Below are 25,703 nucleotides of genomic sequence, written 5' to 3'. Positions count from 1 at the left end.
CCCCCACATTTTCTTTTTTTACTGTGATATATGAATATTTATCAACTAATTTTTACATGGCTTATTAGCAATATATATATATAAAGATAATATTAATTTTTTTAGATTTGGATAAGATTGGTACAAATCAAATTATATTTTATCTTTTTATATAAAATACTGAAGAATTTTAAACTATTATATCTGACGTGTCTAAAGTTAAGTAAATCTCTTCAGTAAGTTTGAGAGGCTCCATATCGCTATACTCCGTACTGTGTAGCAATTGGCGCTTTAATTTCCTTTATTTCCCCATTCAAACGAGCCCAAATTCTTCGCCCTATTTGCCTCCTCGTCTTCCAATGGCGTCGGGCTCCCCAAGAGCTCGCATTGATCAGGTTTCTCTTTCTCAAAATCCTATTTTATGGATTCGTAGATCCGTATCATCTTCTTCCTCTTAATTCGACTACTAATACTCTCTCTTCTTGATCCAATATCCAGTTCTTTGCTTCAAGAAAGCGGAAACCCCCGCTGCTGAAGGACGAGAAGCACGAGGAGCATCCCAAGAGCCCGAACGCTGCGTCGCCGAGCGCGAAAGGAACCCTAGACAACTTCTTGGTGAAGTCCCCCGATGCCGCCCCGTGCGCCGACCGTGACGAATCGTCGAATCATGAAGCCGTTAGGAGAGGTCTAAATCTTTCGAACGAGATCGGTTCTGTGTCCGATGTGGCACCGGAGCCTGCCGTGAGAGCATGCTCTTTGGGTTCCGAAACCATTGGTGGCAATTTGGAGCTTAAGAGGTTTGCTACCGATTTCCTGTCTCTGTATTGCAGGTAACGGTTGTGTTCTGTTCTGTTCTTAGTGTCAAGATTTTATTTTGGGTGAGTTAAAGTTTTCTTTTTTTGTTTTCTTTTTTATTTTTTATTTTTTAATGTCAGTTCTTCTATTCTTTAATTAGTGATCTCCCGTCCGCTGTTAATCCACATGAGGAGCATGAGGTTAAGGGGCAGAAGAGAAATGGGAGTCCGTCCCTCCTGGCCGCGTGTGATAAAACTTCTGGGAAGAAGCAATGTGTTGTAGATGTGAAGCCGGAGTTTAAACCAGAGGCTGTTGGGGATGCGATAGGAGCGGGAACCAGTGGGCGTCATGTTACTGCAAATGAACCCACTTGTGATGGATTCCTAAGCTTGAGAAGATGCAGTAATACCCCTAGTTCTAGTGTTATGAAGACAGGAGTCTGTATACCTGATTTATCTGTGTGTGCCGTGGTTTCTAGTGAGACCCCCAGATCAGCATTCAGGAACCTCGTGATCTCCCCAGGGGAGGAATTCTGGAATGCAGCGATTCAAGTTGCTGATGGTATATTTGCTCCCGTTGAGAAAGTCCAGGGAAGCTTGTGCCTTTTAAAAACTGGAAACTCTTGCACCAAGTTACAGGAAGAAAAGTCATCCTGTGAAGATTCTCAGTGTGCTAAAAGTTTTCCTGGGCCAGGAATTGATGATTTAGATGGGCAAAATATGGTGGCAAGTAATTGCGTGAAGCCAACAGAGGAACTTGCTGAAGGAAGGAAAATTATGCTGAACGAGGAAGCCTCCCCTTTGCCAGTAAAGCATTTAGATTTTTCTCATGAGGAGGATAGCTCCTGCAATTGTATTTCAAGAAAAGATGAAGGTCGGACAAGAGTTGCAAGTTCTGTCGAATGTGCAGATAAAGGTTCATCAAAGGTCAAGAGCCTTCAGGGATCAGAAGATCTGACAAACTGTATAGATAAGATTAAAAGTTCTATTTTAAGTGGAAAACCTAAATCTTCGGTAGATGTTTTGGACAAGGATTCTTGCAGCTCTGTTGGAAATTGGTGTCATTCTGAAAATGGTACTGCTTTAGCTGTATCCCAAGGGGAAGATAGTTTGCCAAATCAAGCGAATGACAGTGGTTCTGGGTTAGTCAAACATGAAAAAAAAGGTGGCTTGTTAGCTCAGGGAAATGCCATTAAGTTCAATCATAATGAGGGAAGTTTATGTGTTGGTTTGCAGAATCATGTTTGTAACACTGCTAACACAGGGAAGGAAATTGATAGTAAATCAACATCTCAAGGAGCGGAAGCTGGCACTCCTACCAGTTTTATGCCTTTGAAGAATCAATTGAAGCTTACCAGTTGGCTTCCATTGGAACTTTGTAGCATATACATGAAAAAAGGCATATTAGAACTATATCCTTGGCAGGTTACTTTTTCTTCTATCTTTGTCTTTCTGCAGAGAAGACATGTAATAAGCCTAAGCTTTAGATTCACTGGACTGTTTGGATATTTTGTTACCTGATTGCTTCTCTTTCTGCAAGATTTGGGAGGTGTTACCATTAGATTTGGAGAACTTTTAATTGATGTCCCATTATCTAGGGGCAACTTCTTAATTGATATTTCATTACCTAGGGGACTTTGGAATCTCGTAAGTCTTAAAGCCATCAGTTAGAATGGGGGTGGGGAATGTGTGCAATAAGGCTTTCTTGTCTACTGTAGAAAATAGTTCCTCAGAGGTTACCTTTAAGAACATATTGTCGAACTAAGTGGGCCCAAGAATGTAAGTCTGATTCTACCATTACTTGCAGTTCTATAACTTCAAATACTTTCTCAAACATGAAGTCTTCTCTCCTCTTCCTTGATAGTTGAAAACTGACATTGAAAGTTTGAAATGATTAGAAATTGCTGGTCAGATCATTTTCAGGCATACATATCACTGTGTCTGTTTCCAAGTCATTATTCATTTTGTCGCTATTGCAATCTTATTTTCTACTAATGTACTAATTATAGCTCTATTGCCCATACTTTTGCTGTTCATATATGCTTTCTCATTCATGTGGCTACCAAGTACCAAGTACCAACTACTTTCCTTGTTTAGATTTTCTTCCTATAATTTGATTACTTATAGTCTTATGGATAATAATGTAGCCTTATCTTGTGTTATCTTGTTGTGGTGTTTCACTGTTTTGGTTTATATCGAATGAGGATCCATGATGTGCTTGTCATAACGCACTTTCTTTGTTCCTAACCACTCCTACTAGCAGCCTAAATTATTTGATCAGACTTTTTATCATGGTAGGCAATCATTATCAGGATATCCACGCAGTTTGGACTTTATGTACATGAAACAATGTTACAACAATGACCTGTTTCTTTTGCTATTTAATCTCATTATTCCTTGTACCAGATTTGGGCTGATATTTAGGTAGTTTTTTAAGGATATAGCTCATTGGTAGGGTGGTTTTCACAGGAGTAAAAATTATTCCCTTTTTGTTCTTTTGATAGGAACAAGATGCTAACATAAAATTTTAATCTAGATTTGAGAGTTAAAGTATCTGATGGTAACCTCAATTAGTTAACTTGATGTAGTGGGCTCTTAGTTGAGTGCGCAGGTTCAATTTAATGGAAAGGAAGACTTTGCAGTCTTACTCTTCCTAGTAATTGGCATTGACGCAATTGTGTGTGCTTGAGTCATCTAATTAGACATCTTCGGTATTTTGCTACTTGCTACTTCTAAGTTCTAACCTTGAAAAATGGAGAAGATGAACATGTTTCCTAATGTGTTTTTAATTTGGTGGAAAAAGACAGAGGGAGGGAGTAGGGAATTCACTAAAGATTTTGTTACTTGTCAAAAAGTGGAAATTGTTTTTCTGTGCAGAAGCCAAATAAATGAATTGGAAGAACCGTAAGACATTAAGCTTTACACAGAAATTTAAACAAACCGAAAGCATGCTTTCTGCCTCAGAACCATAATTAAATAACGACAAGAGATATAATGTCAAAGGGTTATGCTAAATGCTCTCTTGATTTATTTACTTGGTTACTGCCATTTGGAATTTACTATTTAAGCTTTTCATATATTTTCAAGTAACTAGATAAAGGGAATTCATGCCTCATTTCGAATGGGTCTTGAGCTTTTAGTCCTTATTGATGTTGACTAGGTCACTCAATGTTATGTGTGCTTGCCAATTCAGTGTAAACTATGCTAGATGAATATTTTGGAGAGAAATGGTATAGAAAAGACTAAATAGAAGTCCAGTAATTATTGGAACTTTCTGATTAATCAACCGCTAGTGCTAATTCTGAAAACAAACATTATCTATTTTCTATCATCATCATAAGATCTAAACATTCAAATCTGAAATTGAAACATATTTGTCTAAATTAAGCAAGTTTGAAGAAGCTAATTAGATGGTATCTAGCCTTAAAATACCTTATTTCAGAATTTTACAGAATTTCTTTGGTGTCCTAAGCAATACTATTAAAAATATGATTTGCTTGATCCGTAAGCCCATCTTCTCCTTTGCTGTTTATCATTAGTCTAAAATTGATTCACCAAGATTTATCAGTAAAATAATATTTTTAGACTTTTTTTTCCCGATTGAGTGTCTCAGAATCAATTTGAGATGCCTACTCATGCTCATGTATCACAATGTTTGTAGTTTTGTACTATGCTTTGGTTGGATATACTGTTATGTGTTTATTGATTTACAATGTGGCTTTTCTTAGACTTTTCTCCTAAATAAGGAACCTGCACCATTCTGCATCATGCTTGAAGGCGTGCCAACTGAACACTTTCTGTTCCTTGATATACTTTTGAAGTTGATTCTTGATATATTATCTTTCCGCTTATATGTATGTCGTCTTTGTAATTGTTTTATATTCTTCACTTGTCAGGATTTTTTATTGACATGATTATTTTCGCCAACTTATATGAATCATCTTACTACTGGTGTTATATTTTTAATTTTCAGTTACAGTGTTGCATTCCTTAAGATATCACTTGCAACTTATTTTATTGCTGGCCTCTGATAAACAGAGTTATAACTTTGATCTGTTGAAATTTAGGTGGAGTGCCTGCTTGTGGAGGGTGTCTTGGAGAAAAGGAATCTTGTTTATTGTGCATCTACTAGGTACTTACCCACATCAGCTTTTATGGTTGATAATAGATGATCTGACATATTCAATATAATTTTCTTGTTTAACAATGAAATATATCCAGAATTTTAGTGGTATGGTCTTGTTTGTAAATTTTTTTCATAATTGCTTGACATATTGCCATTATATTTCGTATAATGAGTGGAATTAACTATTGTTGGAAAAATTCAAGGTCTTGAAACATTATAATGAAGGGCTGTGCCTAACTAATTTCTTTGAAGGTCAGCAAGCAATCTTTTGTCACTGTGTTATTTATCGCAGAGACCTGTTGGATCTTATTATTACTTCACGTCTACTAGATATTGATTGTTGACATCAAAGAGTAGAAGCACATGTTTCACAAACTGGAGTGGTCCAGGAGAAGACCAATTTGGGCCTCAGCATTTATTTGGTCAAGAGGAGCTAGATCATTATGGTCCAATTTGGCCACATTAGGATGGTCTTTGATAGGGTTTAGGAGCAAGATCAATGTATATTAGCCCAAATTGCCAGCCTAAACCTGTGAAGCCTGAAACTGAAAGTACTAACTTTGTCATATGATACTTTGTTTTGATGTTTCAAGAGCCAAAATCCACTTCTCAATGAGATCAAAAACATTTTAGTAACCTTTTGGTTGGCAAACTCATGAATCAAGGTGATTTGAGTTCATTTAGGCCTTGTAACTGCTCGGTTGAACCTGATATTACTATATTGACAGAAGTTTGACCGAGCTATATCTTCTAAAACATGAATAATTAGGTGATATGTATAACTATTTTATTGCATGAAGTTTGGTTGTCAATGAAGTTTGACTTCATTGTGTTTATGCTGTGTATAACTTTTTTATTGCATCATGTTTACTATTTTGGTTGCAGATGAAGTTAACTTAATTGCCGTTACACTGGGTATGACATTTTTATTGTATGGACTATATTTAAAAGTTTTCATATAAGTAAGATTATTTTGTGCAACAAGTTATGACCCTGATACTATTCTTTTCATTGTAAGGTCCCATTTTATCTATCATTTCCATCTTCTTTTTCCTATGCCATAAGAATGATCATATGGCATAGACAGATTGGTTCAGAGGGGAAACTCACATAGTTAGATCAAGAGAGAATTGAATAAGAAACAAGTGGACTAAACCTTCCACTTTTATGGTTGCATCACCTCTATATTCTAGATTTCTAGTAGACAAGAGCATGCAGCATCAAGTTTGAGTTGATTTTGTTTGCCAAGTATTGGCTTTGTACCATATATGAAGTATTATTAGTAGCTAGAAAGATTTCTAACTTGGGTGATCGATTAAGCTCGCTTGTAGTTGGTATCTATATATTGGGATCATTTTTCATTTCTTTTTGTATGTCTTGATGGTTTGTCGGTTCTATTCGTCTACATTTCAGTGCTGGAAAAAGTTTTGTAGCTGAAATTTTGATGTTGAGGCGAATTATATCAACTGGAAAGATGGCGCTGCTTGTCCTCCCTTATGTATCAATTTGTGCTGAAAAGGTTCTTTGTGATCTGTTGACTCTAGTGATTGTTAGAGTGGCTCCATTAACTCTTGCAATATTGAATACTTCTTCCTTTTTTTGTGGTACAGGCTGAGCATCTAGAGCTGCTTCTTGAGCCACTTGGTAAACATGTTCGCAGCTTCTACGGAAATCAGGGGGGAGGGTCACTCCCTAAAGATACATCAGTAGCTGTATGTACTATAGAGAAGGCAAATTCTCTAGTTAACAGGTTGCTAGAGGATGGTCGCCTTTCTGAACTTGGAATTATTGTAATAGATGAACTTCATATGGTACATTATCTCTTCACTGTTGGCGTTCCACCTTTCATTCTTTTGTTTTGGGGATTATTTATTCTTGTTTATGCCTTCTTTTTACTATGTTGCACTTTTCACTATTCATATGAACTTTATTTTGCCTGATATATCATCTTATGCAGTTGTGCATAAATTGCATTTACTTTTGTACATCAAAGCATTGGGGAGATCAAATATTTGATTTCTGTTATTTTTATAAATTTTTATATTTTTTCTGTATTTTAAATAATATTTAAAATTTTATGAAATTAAAAATAGTCTGATCGGATACAGGCAGCCGATACGATCGATACAGCCGATACGCTATCAACAGTCGATTCGGATCCCGATACCGAGTTTTGAAACCTTGCTAATTTCTTGTATCGTGTTTTTGGCTGTTGTGCATTCTCATATTCCTTTTTCTTTTTCATTTCTGATAGTTGGACTATTCTATGCTACTATAGGTTGGTGACCAGCATAGAGGGTATCTCTTGGAGCTACTGCTGACTAAACTTCGTTATGCAGCCGGGGAAGGAAACTCAGAATCATCCAGTGGGGAAAGTTCAGGTTCTAGTAGTGGGAAAGCTAATGCAACCCATGGTCTACAGATTGTTGGTATGAGTGCCACTATGCCAAATGTTGCAGCTGTAGCTGATTGGCTTCGAGTGAGTATGACTTACTACTTGGTCTCTTTCCAAGTACTTTGCTTCTGAAAACTCAAGCTCTCGAAAATTTATGTAAACATCCAATGCAATTCTTTACTAGTGCAATTTTTTGAAAAAAGACTTGTAGTAAATGACAACCACACTATTATTCTCATCAACAAATTGTGGCCCACATGACTAATTAATTCTTTACTATAATAGATGTGGCTTTGGAACATCAGCTTGTTTTTTGCTCTTTTCCTCTTGGTTTGTACTAGGACTATCATCCTCTTCCATGAGAGAAAAGGACATAATATTGTTGCTCAGTTTGATACTAGCTAGTAGCTACTGGGTGTTAACTGTCTAGCTAGAGTTATTGTGTCACACTGAATTAGTGAATGGACATAGGCAATCACATCCAAGGAGGATTATGCTTCCTCACTCTCTTTTGCTGCTCTGCTTGTTTCCCTTTACTTGATATTTACAAACTAAATTTTAAGTTTTTTATCGATGTTTCTTCAATTGCAATGAATGATGAAAAATGACATATATGTTTTGATTGCCAAAATGCTTGGTGGAATGAATTATTTGCTTTCCTACAATTTGTAAGTTACATTTCTGCAGGAAGAGATATTACACATCTCAAACAGTTTACCGGATGCATCTGAACTTCTGATATTTGACATTTCATGATATACGCTCCCAGGCAGCACTTTATCAAACTGATTTTCGGCCTGTTCCTTTGGAGGAATACATTAAAGTTGGAGATACCATCTTTGACAAAAAAATGAATGTGATCCGAAAGATTACAAAAGCAGCTGATTTGGGGGGCAAAGATCCAGATCACATTGTCGAACTGTGTAATGAGGTATTTTGCACCTTTGCACCTTTCCTCCGATTGTACAAATATAAGAATGATTACTTTACCTTTTTGGTAGATTAAATAGTCTTCTGTTGTTTCATATTCACATTGCAGGTTGTTATAAAAGGTCACTCGGTGCTTATATTTTGTTCTAGTCGAAAAGGATGTGAGTCAACTGCAAGGCATATCTCTAGGTTTCTGCAGAAATTTTCTGTTAGAACAAGTGGACTTGGTTCTGAATTCAGTGATGTTTCCTCTGCTGTTGAAGCCTTGCGAAGGTGTCCTGCTGGATTAGACCTTATATTAGAACAGACACTGCCTTCTGGTGTAGCCTATCATCATGCTGGCCTCACGGTAGAGTTATTTATGGGTTATTTATGGTTTAATTTTGTGTTTATTTCTCTTGCTGCATTTAGCTGTCATATTCATGCATTTGCTATTTTTGTTCCATCCTGTATATTCAAGAGTTGAGAGTACTTGGATAGTTCTGCTGCTTAAATCTGCAAAGTTGCATTAAATAGTGAAAAACAGCTAGTCTGATACTCTGATGTGACTTCCTTGGTAATCCCACATAAAAATCTTGGCCATTGTTTTGGTAAGACGCTGATCCCATCACCTCCATGCCCCCACATTCATCTTCCTATCCTGCTCCACCTGAGAAATGATACACATATGTACACACATTCCTTTCTTTTGTAGATGTTAGGTCTTTGCAGTGCAACATTTATAATTTTGTCCTATGCATGTATAGAAGAGGAAGTAAATTTGTTGCGTCTATGGTAAAAGTTGTTTTGTGATAGCTTACAGGTGGAGGAGAGGGAAATTATTGAAACATGCTATCGTAAAGGACTTGTACGCGTTTTGACTGCTACATCTACTTTAGCTGCTGGAGTTAATTTGCCTGCTAGACGAGTGATATTTAGACAACCTAGAGTTGGTCGTGATTTTATTGATGGAACACGATATAAACAGATGTCTGGTCGTGCTGGTCGAACTGGAATAGATACAAGAGGGGAAAGTGTAAGTTACTATGGCTTAACTCCATATGCTGTACTACTTCCAAGATTAACTAATCTGATTATCTAATTATTCTAATCCAGAAGTATTTAGTTTTTTTTTACACTCCTCTTGGAGCTGGCATGTTGTGGAAGGATTGGTTTTCTGATGACTGTCATATTTTACATGACCAGATACTTATATGTAAGCCTGATGAGGTCAAAAGGATTGTTGGTATCCTCAATAGCAGCTGTCCACCATTGCAGTCTTGCCTTTCAGAAGATAAAAATGGCATGACTCATGCAATAATGGAAGTTGTTGCTGGTGGAATAGTTCAAACTGCAAGTGACATTCATCGATATGTTAGATGTACTCTTCTCAATTCTATTAAACCATTCCAAGATGTTGTAAAATCAGCTCAAGATTCACTTCGATGGTTATGCCACCAAAAGTTTCTCAAATGGAATGAGGAGGCCAAGTTGTACAACGTGACTCCTCTAGGGCATGCGGCTTTTGGCAGTTCACTTACTCCCGAGGAATCACTTGTAGGGATTGAGCATTTTGACGACGCAATGTTTTGTCAAAACTTTCTGCTTACTAGTGTCATTGTTATAGTGTGTCATTCTCATTATCACCTTTTTTTATATTGCAACATTTTTTGTACTGTAGATCGTTTTAGATGATCTTTCAAGAGCAAGAGAAGGCTTCGTTCTGGCATCTGATCTGCATTTAGTTTACCTAGTGACACCCATTAATGTTGAGGTGGAACCAGATTGGGAACTGTATTATGAGAGGTTTATGGAACTATCAATCCTTGACCAGGTAGGACTTTCCTTTACATCTTTGTAACTTAACTCTAATTTTTGAAGTTGGTTCAATACATGCTAGTATGCTACAGTGCTATATTGGTATACCTTTTCTCATTCAAGCTTTAATCCATCTGTTGATTCTTAATCTGTACATAAATTCTGCATGATTTATATATTATATTACAAGTTATTGCAATATATTTCTTGTTTTTCTGACTTATCTCTAGGATGCAACTTGAAAGCTTTTGATATAATGTAGCGCATTTTTTGAATTGCACAAAGCTGTGGCTGGTTCATGTTTAGCTAGAGTTAGATTTAGTTCAGTTGAGAAGTTAACGTAGCAATTTGCATTTTGTAGGTTATGGTAGGGTAAAATTGGTCTATTGTTTGGGCCCTTGGCTCCTGCTTGACCATGATGTAGCTAGCATTTCTGAATTGCCCAAAGCTGTGGCTGATTCATGTGCAGCCAGAGTTGGATTTAGTTTAATTAAGAAGTTAACCTAGCAATTTGCTTTTTGTAGGTTATGGCAGGGTAAGGTTGGTCTATGGGTTGGGCCCTTGGCTCCTGCTTGACCATGATACTGGCATGAAAACACATCTTATGCCACCCAAGTTTGCTGCTACTCGTTGGGTTATACTTGGATGGCATAAAAGTGTAGTTAGTCAGTCTTACTAAGATCTATTTGTTGGTTTCTTCATTTCTTGCTTATCTAATGAAGCTTCATGTTTGTGGCTCCAGCCCATGAGCAATTTTTACCTGTCTGATTTATCTATCATATATCTGTTAGGCTATTGACATGCCTTTCTTTGTGGCTACACTACTGTATCAGGATGGCAAAATGCTGCTTTTCTGTTCTTCACATATTCATGTGTGTGTGTATGTGCATGTGTACGCACGTGCATGTGCATTCGTGTTTGGCTGCATGTGTATGTCCATGTCGATGTCTGTGTCCATGTATATGCTAGAATACTTAGTTATACTGAAGCATGTTTCTGCATGTCTTTTTTCTCTTGCTTTATATGCCATAACTGCTAAGCTCTTTCTGTTCTATGGATGCGTACATTTTCTTGAATATCTGAGGATTGTAGTCAGTTGGCAATCGCATTGGAGTAATGGAGCCTTTCTTGATGCACATGGCCCATGGGGTACCTTTACCTGTACAAGGAAAGCTGCAGAGAAAGAGTAGTGGCCTTCATAATAGGTTGCAAACTCAGAGTGTAGCCATCAGCAATGGTGCAATTTTCAATGATCAAGCGCTTCGGGTGTCCAAACGCTTTTATGTAGCACTGATGTTATCAAGACTTGTGCAGGTGATGTCCTTTTTTTTGGCTAGATGTATGAAACTATGAATATATACCCAGTTTTGCTTTGGTGCCATTTCTCCAACCATCTATGTGAGAGGAGAATCGCCAGTATTGAACAGCAGTTTCCTACACTATTATACATACTACTCTTCCACCATATACATTTTAGGGACCTCCACGTGTACACATTTCTAGCAAGAACAATTTTAGAGTGTTGATCAGTTTTTACACCTCCATTGACACTGACTTGATATATAATGCAAATTGTATTTCATGTATTCATATATATATGTGTGTGTGTGTGTGTGTGTGCGTGTGCGTGTGTACTATATTGTTTGCTGCCTTTTATGTATCTCTACTTAACACTAAATATAGATATAATTTTATTCTTTCAGTTCACATTCTAGATTAAGCAAAAAAGGCCTGGCCCCTGGTCTGTTCTTTGTTCTTACTTCTATTATATTACTTATTTGCTGAATGATTGATATTCTAAGTTGCTTGGTGATTCTGTAATCTTTTCTTTTGTTAGAATATTTCACCTTTTTTCTTTCACATTTCACATTTAGCATTTGGTTTACCCTTCGGTGGATGATTTTCCACTTCTAAAGTGTGAATTAAGGCTAGTAGAACAATCCACTTGACTCTTGGTAATGTTGTAAGACACTGAGAGATAAGGTATATCAGCAGAAAGTAAGGAGATGCACCTTATCAACACTTTCAAATAACAAGGGTATTTATATTTTATTGGAAAAAGGGTGAACTTATGACATTGAGCCTAAGCTAGAAGGAGAAAAAGGTAGAAGTATGTGAGTACTGTAATGTTCCAATATTGCAGTCTTAAGTACTTGACCATGCCCTCTTTATGTGTGTGTAAATGCTTCAACCAGTTGCAGTTGAAATTTCAAGTCAATTTTTCAATTGAGCTTTGGTTGTGCATAACAAAACTTAAACTGTTAAATGTCTATCAATGTGCAACCTGCAGCCGTTTTACAAGTGTGTAAGTGCTTTAAACAATTGCAGTTGAAATTTCAATTCTATTTTTTAATTGAGCTTTGGTTGTATAACAAAACTTAAACTGTTAAATGTCTATCAATGTGCAACCTGCAGCCGACTATTATCTTGTTCCAGGGGTTCAATGATAACCTTTGAAATTGACACTGTTAAGCACCAATATACATTTCCTTGCACTGCACCCATAGAGAGATGCCACCATCCTTATGTTTCACCTCAACTTTTTTTTTGTTCTACTGGAATAGCAATTTTACTATTTTCACATAAATCAAATGCTCCTGTAAAGGCAATCAAGGTAGTGAATCTAGTGACATATGTATGCTTCTGATGGACTACTAGTTTACTACTGCATTAGTTTGAAATAGCTTATCACAATCTGAATTTAAGAAAAAGTTAGTACGCATGTATCCAGCAAACCAAGGAAAGCCTTTCTAGGAGGTCTCATGTTTCAAGGGACAAAACAAAGAGCCAGAGGGACAAAAATGAAGAGCCATACTTTTTATCGTAAAAATCTGCTCAAACTTTAATTTAGATATACATTCTCTAGATGGTTCATTCTCTTACATCTTTCCACGTAAAAAGGAGCTTCTGTAGATTTAATTCTATTGAATTCTGGAAACAATGAAGCAATCAGTTAACTAGGCATAAGTTCTGCATCGAGTGCATTCTCTCCTTTTGGGACTACTGGATAAATGGCAGATGTAAAATTTTGAGTCTAATGATAGAACGATCTCATGGATTTTTGTCAAAACTCAGCTTCAACATTTCACCTTAGGAATTGACGAAGATAATTGGTCAATTTATGTCAGCTTGCTTTTAATTGGTCGTCGTCCCATCATTTGATGTTTCCTAGAACCACGATGCTTTTTCCATGTTTCTTTATAAAGGTTGTTCTTATTTATTAAATCTTATTTTCTTAGGAGGTTCCAATTGCTGATGTTTGCGAGGCCTTTAAGGTTGCCAGAGGCATGATTCAGGCTCTACAAGAAAATGCTGGAAGATTTGCTATGATGGTCTCTGTATTTTGTGAGAGACTTGGTTGGCATGACTTAGAAGGTCTTGTTGCCAAGTTCCAGAATCGGGTTTCATTTGGAGTCAGGGCTGAGATTGTTGAACTTACAACAATTCCTTTTGTTAAGGTCTTATTACCTGATGAACTTGTTATATGACTTGGGCCATGATCTTCGGTATACTTTTACAATTTGAGTGCTATTTATTAGAAAAGTATTATAATTTTTATTTTCTATTAGGGCTCACGAGCAAGGGCTCTCTATAAGGCTGGTTTACGTACTCCTAGTGCCATTGCTGAAGCACCTGTTCCTGAGATAGCAAAAGCTCTTTTTGAGTCTTCTGCATGGTCTGGTCAAGGTGAGATTCATGATTCAGTTGTAATCTTGTCAATTTCATCAAGAATACTCAAAATAGGTCTCTTTTGATAAGCTAAAAATTAAAACAATAAAGCTAATCTAAACAGTTGGATTTTTTTTTTTTTTGAAGCTCTTATAGTTTGGAGTTCATTTTCATGAATAATACCTGCTATATTGCTGCTGCCCTTGAATCAGAAAATGGTTGTAGCCTAGCGAGAGATGAAACATTTAGACTTCACTTCCTCATCACAAAGATCATTGCTATTGTTATGTATCATAAGTAGGGTTGAAAATGGTTCAGGTTAATTCTAATCCGACCTAATTCAAACTGGATTCGGATAAAAAATTCCTACCCGACTCGGATATGGATTCAGATATAGGTAGGATTTTTGGAAAAAAACCTCGATACGAATTCAGATATGGATAGTATTTTTTTTAAATGCGGATATGGATGACGGATACGTGTTGGATATAATTCTATATGGATATGGGTATCAAATATCCATTTACAGTTTTGAGTTTGCTTATTTAAATAATGAATGATATTGTTACAATGATGTGTGCTATATTATTTCTAGAGATCGATTTTGTTAATTTTATATGTATTTGACATGCAATTTTTTTTCAAACTCTTAATATCTTGTGTTAATTGTCAAAGGTCATAAGTCGTTTAAAATTCAATCCGCATTTATCTAAGATTTGATCTTCTATTCGAAAAATTTTCATGTCCGTTTAGTTAGAATATTGTTTTAAATTTTGTTATCCATCTAATATTCGTATCCAAATCCATATCTGGAATAAAAATATGGATCAGAATGTGGGTTGAGCCATATCCGATCTATTTTCACCCCTAATCTTAAGGCATGATAGCTTATTCTAAATCTGTTTAATGGCATGTTAGTTTAAAGTTTCTCATGTGGCTTGATGTATATGTATCAGCCTAAAGATATGCATACTTCTCAAACAAAAGTTTATTGAATGTTATATTTCACTAACAGTTATGTGCCTCTTTAGTTTTGACTGATCCAATATAATTTCTTTAAATTATAAGGCCTAATCATTTTTAGTCAATAGTGACGTACAACTTTTCTTTTTTCCCTTTTTGTAAAGCATTTCTTTAATAAAATAAATTTGGAATTCAGTTTACTGCATGTTATTCAGATTTCAAAATTTTGTCACAAATCATATATTATTGCCAATTCAATTGCTTGGGACCAAAGGGTTGCTAGTTATTGTGATAGTATTATTTTTTTCTTTAGGTTTTAGTTTTTCTTCCTTTATTAATTACCTTTGGAATGTTCCTTTCTAATTCTTATTTAACCAATGGATGTCTAGATGATTCTTCACTACAACGCATGCGATTGGGCATAGCAAAGAAGATAAAAAATGGGGCTTGCAAAATTGTCCTTGACCAAGCAGAAGAAGCTAGGGTTGCAGCAATTTCTGCTTTCAAGTCACTTGGTATACATGTTCCTCAGTTTTCACAACCCTTACTCTCTAAAGTTAAGGATTCTCTCACAGAAAGGAATACATTTGTTCCTGAAGAAGATGGAGCTGAGAAGAGCTTTCAACCTTCTGCTTTGACTAGAACAGAAGATAGAATCACTAATTGTGGTGGTACTTCTGGAAAGGCGTGTGGAGAAAAGTTACCAGAGGATGACCTGATTTTTGAGTCTTCTAGAGAAGTAAAATCATCTGGAGTAAAGCCATGTAAATTTAATATCACCAATGCTGCTGGAATAACTCCAGGGACATCTTGTTTTCCTAAGTTAACAGCACATGATCGAAATGGAAAGGTTGATATAGTGAATGATGCCAGCCCTAGCATCCGCAGTGTAACTGATAAAGGTCCAATAAATGCATGTAACTTTCCAGGTGGATTTGATCCCTTTCTGGATCAATGGTGTGCTGTTAGTGAATTTTCTTTCGATGTTCATTTCCTGAAACGATCAGACTTGCAATCTCCAGTCCTATTTGAAGTTATTGGCCTAGCCATCTGTTGGGAAAACTCACCAGTTTACTATTGCAACCTCTCAAAAGATCTGATGTCCACTGAGAAGCTTAGTACATGTGACATGTGGGAAGTTGCGAAAACTAGATGGAGAAGGATAGCTGGAATAATGAGACAGAATGGTGTTAGAAAAATAACATGGAATTTGAAGGTTCAGATTCAGGCTCTAAAATATCCTTGTATTTCTATTCAGAAGTTTGGGAGGCTCGGTCTCGAGCATAAAAAGTTGAATGACTTTGTACTTGTTGACAGTTCATATATTTTATTACCATCTATCCCTGTGCATAATGTAATGGACATATGCTTAGCAGTATGGGTCCTTTGGCCTGACGAGGAAAGCAAAACCACACCGAATCTTGATAAGGTATGCAGGTGTAATGTTTCTGTTTCCATTTGGTGCTCATGGATTGTCTCTTTATTTTCTTGGCTAGTCAAAATAGTATGGGCCATTGCTTAACAACATGCACTATAAGCTATGAAGCTTTATGCAGTTTATCATTACTGGAGTTTCTTTTTCCATTAAATGAGTAGGTAGTCAAAAAACGACTGTCCAGTGAGGCTGCAGCAGCGGCCAATCGTGACGGTAGGTGGCGAAATCAAATGCATAAAGCTGCACACAATGGTTGCTGTCGGCGAGTTGCACAGACACGGGCACTGGGTTCTGTTTTGGGGAAAATACTTGTTTCTGAGAACCTCACTGAAGTTGTTTCCAAAATTGAGAGTCCGTTGGTATGTTCGATAATTGAATGTATCATGTTAAAATTAAGTTTGTTAAGCATCTATTTATTCGTGTAATTTAATTGATACTCAATAAGTGTTTGTACTTTCATTATAGGTCAATGTCCTTGCTGATATGGAACTGTGGGGTATCGGTGTTGATATGGAAGCATGCCTTCGTGCAAGGCATCTTTTAATTAGAAAGCTTAGGGAACTTGAGAAGGAAGCTTATACACTTGCCGGAAGGCCATTTTCACTGTATACAACTGCAGACATAGCTAATGTTCTTTACAACTACTTAAAATTGCCGGTTCCGCAGGGTTGCGATAAAGGGAAGTTGCATCCTAGTACGGATAAGCATTCTTTAGACTTATTAAGGTAAAATATTTCTACTTTTCTTCTTTCTTTTGTCTATTGTTGATAGCTTTACTCCCTTTATTGGTACCTTATATTAAATTTATTCAGTCATTTTAACTTTCACACTGACAGGTGCGCTATAGTTGTGCGCATTTTTAAAGTTTTATACTAATTATATCTGAGAAACTGCAATATATACTGCATGAAATAGGTTGTAAAATGGACAGGATTCTGTGACCTGAGTTAAAACAGATTACTGCTAACATAGTTGTTATAGTTTATGCAGGTGTTAGAAATACGGTTTGGTAGCAGCTTCATATCTTCTTGGACTTACCCTTGTAGTGTAAAAACTCATGGTTACTATACAAACTGCAGAGTGCAGATTGTCTTTATAACTTTTTGGAAGATCACATTGCTATTTCACACTAAGATGGCTGCTGCATATGGGTTAGTTGTAGTCTTCAATTACTGGCTTTTCCCCTATGTGTGGGCTCATCTATGTGAGATTAGTCTTACATAATCTTGTTTCAAAGTACTTTATTCAAGATCATGGTTCAGCTTCTTGAGTTTGTCTCACCCAAATACTTAGCTAGAAAGGATATACATTCTACTTTCCAATTCAAACTAGGTATACTCTGAGCCTATGATATAAACATAAACTGTATTGTAGCTAAGCAATGTTTAGTGTTTATGCCAACTGTTGAAAATGTGATATTTGCATTTCTTTTGGCTTGATAGTCATAACCCGTTGGCATACTACAAGTTAGAAAATATCTGTGTAATTCCAACATCAACCACTCACTCAAGTAGTCAAGTAGTATTTTCTATCAGTATCATTAGTTCCACTGACTGCTTTTGCCACAATGGAAAAGAAAATATGTGAACTTTATAGTCTGGTTTGAAGAGTTGTCCATTAACTTCAACATTTGATTTAATCAAACTCTATATTTCTTTTTCCGTTTCTTATAAGACTGTCTCAACTTTTTCTTAAAAAAGATCGGATGGGTGATGTCAACTTTCCCGAGTACAGTACTAGTCATGGTCTTGGTAAAACCTATTTGGAGGTTTATTCATATGTTCAATTATTTGCAAAGGTCTACGGTCTTTTTATATGTTCCACCTCACTCTCATTTCAATTATGGTATTATTATTTGTTTCTAGATCTGTTTGTTTGTTTATGGAAATAGAGGTTCTCAGAGATCATTCTTTTAAATGCTTATAATGAGTTAGATATTTTAATTTTGTCATTATTATTTGATCCTTAGGGCTTGATTGTCTGCATGATACCAGAGAAATGTGGAATCTATTTGTCATTTAACTTGTGTAATAATAAAATGATGATGAAAGATTGATGTTAAAATATTATTGATACTTTAAGATAATTTTGTGTAATCTCTTAAATTTGAAATGGTTCACTTATTGATTTCAAGTTTGTTAATTTCTTTCTTTTTTTTTGAAAAAAAAATAGAGGTCAACATCCTATAATAGCAGTAATTAAAGAACACAGAACATTGGCAAAGCTCTTAAATAGCACATTGGGATCAATATGTTCACGGGCTCGCTTGTGTGTGAAGTCCCAAAAATATACAATACAGGGACATTGGCTTCAAACCTCAACAGCCACAGGACGTCTTTCAGTGGAGGAGCCAAATCTCCAGGTTATTTTGTTTTTCTCCTGTTATGCTTATTTGCATTTCTACTTGAATAATTGAATATTCTGCAATCTAGTTGATTTCGTGCAGTGTGTTGAACACTTGGTTATTTTTACAACCGGTGGTACTGACAAGGATGCCTCAAGCTCATCAAGTGTCGAGCATCATCAAATCAATGCTCGTGATTTCTTTCTCCCAACGCAAGTAATAGTTCTTGTTACTTGTACGAGATAATATTTTTGGTATTGTTTTCTGCAATAACCTGCGCACTGCTTCCTTGTCTGCCATTGCAGGACAATTGGTTGATGATAACAGCTGATTATTCTCAGATAGAATTACGTCTGATGGCTCATTTTTCGAAAGACTCTGAATTGATTGAACTTCTAAGTAATCCAGACGGTGATGTTTTTACCTTAATAGCTGCAAGATGGACTGGTAAAATGGAGTCTATAATCAGCTCTCAGGAGAGAGACCATACTAAAAGATTGATTTATGGCATCCTTTATGGCATGGGTGCCAACTCCCTTGCAGAGCAACTGGAATGCAGCTCAGAGGAAGCTGTAGAGAAAATTCAAAGCTTCAAAACTTTGTTCCCTGCTGTTTCCTCTTGGCTCCGTGAAGCTGTTGAGTCTTGCCGGCATAAAGGGTCATCTTATCTTTACTCTCAGTGCAAGCAAAGCATCTTTAGATGATACATAGTTTATTTTGCTTTGTCATTTGTTTTATATCTTCAAGAATGCCCTTTATGCTTGTTGTTTTACTTTTACTAGAGCGTAGAAACTAAATAAATTTTCTTCAATGTACAGGTATGTGGAAACCTTGATGGGTCGAAAGCGCTTTCTACCAAAAATACAGTTTGGAAACAGCAAAGAGAAGGCTAAAGCTCAAAGACAAGCCGTTAATTCTATCTGCCAGGTAATAATTGCACTTTTTCTTGTTTAAATGATTATTTACTAATATCTATTGACTCTTACTACATGCTTTCAGGGCTCTGCTGCTGATATTATCAAGATGGCTATGATAACTGTTCACTCTGTAATTGTTGATAATAGTGAGCCTGTTCAGCATATTGAACTTGCAAGGAAATTTTCTGCAGTTAGAGGCCGTTGTCGTATTATTTTGCAGGTCATTATTATTTGAAGGGTTATATGAATGTCTATTGTCACTCAGACTAGTACTAAATGTTTTGTTTGCTATTTTCCATTCTAAAGAATCTTGTAAAATCATTCCTAGCATCATGATACAACATTCAGAGCTCCAAACATTAGTACTCTATTACCAGTTACCACCATCCTAGAAGAATGGAGTATTATGCTCATGTCATGTGTCTTGGTTTAGTCTTTATCAAATGACCTTTAGCTTGAGAAATCGGGTCCATTGTTGCTTAACCGCGAACTGAACCATCAAATCTGGCTTCAACTTTATCAAAATTATGTCTCATTTGCTAAATGTACGCAACCTTACCCTTTATCCTGAATAGGTTGTTTCCATGACTTGAACCCATGGCATCTTAATTCTTAAATGCATGGGTTAAGCCTTATATCACACTAGGTGATGCTATAACAAGTTATGCTCATTAATGTGATTGTAAATCAAGTTGGTTTAAGGACCTTTCATACTGTTGTAACTAGGAATGATTGGATCCCGAAGATATCGAACATGCACACAGGCATGTATAGATGCATGAATATTATATACATGTAGTGTGCATATAACTTATTCTCTAGAATATTGACTCAGTTGATGAATGATATGTTCTGTTTTTCTAGTTATGTGCACTTACCAAGTACATGAACCAATCACTTTTGATTTCTGAACAAAATATTGTATGGAATTTGAATTATATAAAGGGAGACTTACAAACATGAAACAAAAGCACCATGTATTTTTTTGTATCTTTACATATACATAGTGCCTACATGCCTCTTTTGTGAGGCTTAACAAGTCAATGACACGGTTCTTTCTCTGAGCTTTTCAGGTACATGATGAATTAGTGCTGGAAACTGATCCATGTGTGGTACCAGAGGCTGCAAAGTTGCTACAAATAAGCATGGAGAGAGCCACTTCACTTTTGGGTACCATTTAAATTGACTTTGAATTCATTACATAATCAGTTGACAATGCAATTCCATTTAGAGTTATTTCCTTTTCCAGTTCCATTGCATGTAAAATTGAAGGTTGGGAAAAGCTGGGGTTCTCTAGAGGCATTTCAGCCAGAACCTTGATACATTGGTCTCTGGATGGGAAGGTTCATCGGCTTTTCATACTATGAGACATCAAGCATCAATGAGGTATCTCTGGCTTCCAGTTGTTAAGAATAAACTTTCACAATCAATGTGATACTTCACTTCGCCTTATTTATTTTTCTTTTGTTGTCAGAGCCATAAGGTGTCCAACTATCTTTTACTCAAGAACTCATAGGTTGTCAAGTGGGGTTCCAACTTGCAACAAATGGAAGGATTTTGCATATGGTCATTACTTTCAGGTATATCTTGGTCATTAAACCTTCAGAAACTTCCCCTTATTTTTAATTTTAAATTTTTTTTGATGCTCTTATGTATATATTTCTGAAACATTTATATGCGTTCTTCATAGTTAATTGTTATTAAATGTTTCTTCCCACTTTGATTTTTTGGTAATTGTCATTTATAATATTAATAGGTGAATGTGGTTGCTTTTAAACTTGGATGGAGACATCATTATCTCTAAAGGGCAGGTCAATTCGTAAGTTCAGAAGTGGCAATGAGTTCCCAATTCATGACCAAGGAGGTACAGCGGGAATCTGTTGTTAAACCTAGTGAAAAGTTGGATTGTAAGATGATCAATCATTTTTGCCATAAATGAAGCCCATGCAATCATAAAGCGACCCTCCAAATTTAGACTTGGCAGAAGAAATATAAGCATGATTCATTGGTCTGATCTGCAGCAATTTTAATTATAGATATCATGAGCCAATGAGCTAAAGCTGATACTTAATCTAATGCTTTCCACAAGGAGATACAAGAAGGCTTCAGTGAATTGTTTGCCTGCTAGAAACAGTTGTAAGGTAATATTTAAATAACATGATTGTGGGTATTTCTACTGGGAATTCAGTAAATCCTTGTTGGAAATACAGGTTACTTCATATGAACAGGTGGTGAGTACATTGTGGAGATGGCTTTGAGCTATAGATGTGAATTAAAAGAAGTAAAAAAGCAAAAGAAACGACAGGCTCTATGCTGCTCATGGATTATCTCAGATGCAAGATGTGCTTCCATCACGTGTTTTGTTTCAAATTTTCTTTGAGTTTGACATCAGAAAGCATTGAATTCAAAAGGATAGGTTTTGACTAGCCACATCAAAGATCTTGGACCTTGTAGGCAAGCATGAAGCAATGTATCATATACTTGTGATGGGAATGCTACAAGGAAATTAGAATCCTCATTCACAAATTTGTTCTTTGTAGTTTGACTTTCAAACTCCAGTAGTTGAGTCAATCATATGACATACGCATGAAAAACGTTCTTCTTTTATATCTATCATCCATTTGACAGCACAGACAGCACAGAATATTAGGATGCTCAGATTGTGGACTATTACATGCAGCGTTATGCTTGTCTGATGGTAATGCTGGATGAAAGAGCACGCACCATAAAAGGAAAACAATGATCATGTGGAAATGGAATGGAAGGTGATGGAAATCTCTCTTGCAAAAGATTCGCAAAGTTCATGATCCATCCTTGCAGTTGCAGAGAAACTTTTGTGGATGGTTGATGGTTAGGCTATCATTTTATAGGATGAAAATATTGATCTGTTGAAATAAAAACAGTTTACCTGTGAAGGAACTTTATGTTCCACTCGTACCAGTTTATCATCATTCTGAGTACGAGTCATCTGAAGAATCATGTAGCAGATTTGAAGGCTACAAGCTAGGTCACAGATTCTCCAATTTATGCCTCAAGAATCAGTGTTGCAGAGTGAAACTGTTGTGGATGGGTAGTGGTATAGCCTAGCATTTTATAGGATTAAAATTGCATCTCTAGAAGAATGCATTTTATCTACAAGTTATCGAAATAATAATGTAGCAGATCAGAAGGCTAGAAGCCAGGTTACGAGTTGCCCATTTTATGCATCAAGCACCATAATCGAAGCAAAGAGGTTCAACTGACTCCTATTGTAACTAATCAATTTCCCATTCAGTCCTCTCTTGGTGAAAGTGGAGCTCTCAATGTTCATTTCATTCTAAATACTTTCCCAGCCAATTTTTGGTAGTGCCCGCCCTTGTACGTTCTTGTATTACAGAATCAAGCTGATTCTTATTTTATTGCTCGTGATGCAAAATAAAACTGTAATGTCTTCTAGTGTCATCAATCTGTTGTCTAGATTCTGAAATTGATTTTAATTCTCATCAAACAGGCAAGCAGATTTCACCCTGATCTTATTAAGAAACTTCAAATATGTTTATATATGTATGCTTTAAGTTTGTAGGACTGACTAAGAACATGGTCAGCATTACAACAAATATGATCAGAGTAATAGATGTTACCATTTAGCTTGTTAGGGTACTGAGTTAAAAAGGTAATATTTGCCCTTGATTGTCACATGTTATGCCAATGTACACAAACCGGTAGTTTCAGCTAGAATCTCATCATCTCATCATATTAACAGCATCCTAAAAAATAAGAAGAGATATAGGGAACATCTCTCTCAAATTTCCCTAGCAGCTTCTTTTGCCCACAATGGAATTCTCTAGTGCATCACACTACTTTTGCTTCACGCAGCTAAGAGCATCAATCACTATCTAAATGAATATATGAAATAGCCTATGGAACATAGAATGACAGTTGAACTACAGGTAATAGAATCTAGCTAGGTATGCGCATGTCTATATAGGAATGCTCATCAAATTTGTCATTGCAAGTCATCAACAAGGTCCTAAAAGGATCTTCAGGAACAATATGCGAAGGTCTATAAGAAAGAAGATTGTTCATTAATATGTAATTTCTTCTCATATCAAGCCAAATTTGTACAAAGAGAGAATAACTAGAAGTGAGAGACACAAAAATAATCAATTTATTCTCAAACAAAATTCACTGACAAAATAAAATTCTTCTCCACTAAGGAGGGATTTATTTTGGGAAAGATGTTTACTATAACTCTTCTCTCAAATCTTTATTCTCAAAAGAACATCCTTACTGAGGAAAAATAAATGGTATAGTAAACGCAAAGAACAGCAAGCTGTTGAAAACAGGCCGTTGCTCTATCAGCACTTTTCGTCTACTGTCCTCCCAGATGTGTCAACATTTTGAGCAGCAGCAGCAGCCGCAGCGGCAGCCTCACTTAAACCCATCTTCTGTAACTCATCCAGAAACCCATCAACATCTGCTTCGCTAATTCTGTATGGTGTGTGAGCTGGACCTGGAAAGGATCGGTTCTCTACTTCTTGCTTGTACTCCGAGAGGGCTTGATTAATGGCATCACCAATACGTCCATACTGTTTACAGAATTTTGGCGTGACCTGTTTAACGGTGAATAGACAATCCGAACTTCTCAGAAGGTGAATAGAAAGTGCATATGGAAGAGAATTGGGCATTCAATTAAACCTTTGCATGATGTGGATGTTGCAACATTCCCAACAAATCATGATACACCAACACCTGCAGGAAAAAAATATGTTAAATGGTTGATCTATAATATACTTCCCACACACTTGCTTGCATATTTCTGTTATGCAGCACAAACTCTCAAGGAGGAAGAAACCATCTGTGAGGCATATTTATCATGTCTTCAGTAGGAACATTAAGTACATAAGGCATAATCCATGAACAAGTAAAAGAAATAAAAATACTGTCGGGGAATGATCCATATGAAGCATCAAAGGCCATTAATGCACAAGGCAGGAAAACAGTCAATGAGAACTCTAACCAAAGACATGCATATCTACTGATGATACATTCGAGAGGTAGCATAAAGGATAAGTTCACTGACTAAGTTGGAGCTGAGGAGTTATCTGAAACTCCAATTCAAGATTTCCTTTACACTAACCTCACAGCAGACATGCGAAGATGGACCAAATACAACCTTATGCTCAGACCAGAATGAAAGCAAAATAATTCTAATTTCAACTCAATTTGAGTGCCCAAGTTCTGGACACAAGACAAACTAACCTGACCGCTGCAGAATGGCCCGGCGCCGATGCCGATGGTCGGGATCTGCAGAGCGGAAGTAGCAGCAGCCGCCACCGGGGCTGGCACACATTCCAACACTACCGCGAAGCAACCAGCCTCCTGCAGCGCGAGGGCTGTCTCCACTACCTGTAAAAGACCCAACTTTGTTCTAAATCAAATCATCAAACACATAGCTGAGGAGAAATTTGGGGATAAAGAAGCAACCTTGACGGCGCTGGTGATCGTCTTCCCTTGGGGCCGGAATCCACCGAGCACGCTAATAGCCTGCGGCGTCAACCCTACGTGGCCCATGACGGCAATCCCAGCCTCAACGATCGACTTCGCCGCCGTGATCCTCGACGGTGCCGCCCCTTCCAGCTTAATTGCATCCATACCACCTTCCTTTAACACCCTCACCGCCGTGTCCACTGCCTGTTCGACAAAACGCCCCCAACAAAAATCTCAAATTGGCATCTCTCAAAAATTACGGAATCGAATCGAAAACGCCGAATCAGGTCCAAACCTGCGAAGGAGAGGACTCGTAGGACCCGAAAGGCAGGTCACCGACGAGAAGCGGGCGAGAAGCGCCACGCGCTACGGCGCGGCAGTGTGCAAGCATGACGTCGAGGGTGATGGGTAGGGTGGTGTCATGGCCGTGGACGACCATGGCGGCGGAGTCCCCGACGAGGCAGATGTCAATCCCGGCTTCGTCGATGTGGACGGCGGAGGGGTAGTCGTAAGCGGTGACCATGGTGATGGGCTCGCCGCGGAGGTGCTTCTGGCGGAGGTGGGTCAGCGTGACTCGGCGAGTCGCGATTTGCGGCTTGGGGCCGCCGTAGACAGTGTTCTCGGGGACGTTGCTCATGAGACGAGTCGCCATGCAACGGAGAGCTCGCATCTTGGAGATGCTGGAAAAAGTGGGCCGCGGACAAGCGGAGATACCAAACAACGCTTATTTAGTATTTATGCAGAGAGGAGACGGATAAGGATATGTTGTATTTGGACCTTATTCGCCATCTAACTTATTTAGTATTTATGCAGCTTAGCATTTTATACTCTTATAAGACACTTATTATGTTAGTTTGGTTCCTCTATAAGATTCTTTAAGCATAA

The 25,703-nt window shown here is 37.1% G+C and overlaps 2 protein-coding genes across 4 annotated transcripts; one reads left to right on the top strand and one right to left on the bottom strand.

The window, feature by feature from the left end:
- The first annotated feature begins 203 nt into the window (after positions 1–203).
- LOC140801343 (helicase and polymerase-containing protein TEBICHI) lies at positions 204–22,794 on the top strand. 3 transcript variants are annotated; one of them, XM_073156422.1, is made up of 28 exons: positions 204–374; positions 478–809; positions 935–2,198; positions 4,841–4,905; positions 6,313–6,418; positions 6,510–6,710; positions 7,178–7,378; positions 8,064–8,225; positions 8,334–8,573; positions 9,027–9,239; positions 9,410–9,760; positions 9,885–10,037; positions 11,114–11,335; positions 13,261–13,479; positions 13,591–13,708; positions 15,043–16,082; positions 16,250–16,447; positions 16,554–16,813; positions 18,261–18,450; positions 18,535–18,648; positions 18,738–19,090; positions 19,251–19,359; positions 19,432–19,569; positions 20,423–20,519; positions 20,599–20,735; positions 20,824–20,929; positions 21,106–21,490; positions 21,560–22,794. In XM_073156422.1, exons 1-25 carry the CDS (start codon positions 339–341, stop codon positions 20,667–20,669), a joined length of 6,453 nt encoding a protein of 2,150 aa, XP_073012523.1. In that variant the 5' UTR covers positions 204–338; the 3' UTR covers positions 20,670–20,735; positions 20,824–20,929; positions 21,106–21,490; positions 21,560–22,794. The 3 variants fall into 3 exon arrangements, with proteins under 3 accessions (XP_073012523.1, XP_073012531.1, XP_073012513.1); XM_073156430.1 differs by having other exon boundaries at positions 478–776; positions 21,106–22,794; XM_073156412.1 differs by having other exon boundaries at positions 21,106–22,794.
- A 684-nt stretch (positions 22,795–23,478) lies between these two features.
- Positions 23,479–25,587, bottom strand: LOC140791428 (3-methyl-2-oxobutanoate hydroxymethyltransferase 1, mitochondrial-like). The gene is made up of 5 exons (XM_073141997.1): positions 25,114–25,587; positions 24,816–25,022; positions 24,591–24,737; positions 24,027–24,080; positions 23,479–23,941 (listed from the first exon to the last, which is right to left on the bottom strand). Exons 1-5 carry the CDS (start codon positions 25,486–25,488, stop codon positions 23,687–23,689), a joined length of 1,038 nt encoding a protein of 345 aa, XP_072998098.1. The 5' UTR covers positions 25,489–25,587; the 3' UTR covers positions 23,479–23,686.
- Positions 25,588–25,703: the final 116 nt, after the last annotated feature.

The sequence above is a fragment of the Typha latifolia genome, chromosome 1 (genome assembly GCF_019914945.1).
Source record: "Typha latifolia isolate L0001 chromosome 1, TyphaL0001v2, whole genome shotgun sequence".
NCBI lineage: Eukaryota > Viridiplantae > Streptophyta > Magnoliopsida > Poales > Typhaceae > Typha > Typha latifolia.
This window is presented reverse-complemented; position numbering and strand designations above follow the sequence as displayed.

Coding starts and splice junctions, on each gene's coding strand:
- LOC140801343 (XM_073156422.1), top strand. CDS start 339: ATGGCGTCGGGCTCCCCAAGAGCTCGCATTGATCAG. Junction 16,448..16,553: donor CCAAAATTGAGAGTCCGTTG/GTATGTTCGATA, acceptor CTTTCATTATAG/GTCAATGTCCTTGCTGATAT. Junction 19,360..19,431: donor CCGTTAATTCTATCTGCCAG/GTAATAATTGCA, acceptor ACATGCTTTCAG/GGCTCTGCTGCTGATATTAT.
- LOC140791428 (XM_073141997.1), bottom strand. CDS start 25,488: ATGCGAGCTCTCCGTTGCATGGCGACTCGTCTCATGAGCAACGTCCCC. Junction 24,738..24,815: donor CGATCACCAGCGCCGTCAAG/GTTGCTTCTTTA, acceptor GGTCTTTTACAG/GTAGTGGAGACAGCCCTCGC. Junction 23,942..24,026: donor AACATCCACATCATGCAAAG/GTTTAATTGAAT, acceptor ACCGTTAAACAG/GTCACGCCAAAATTCTGTAA.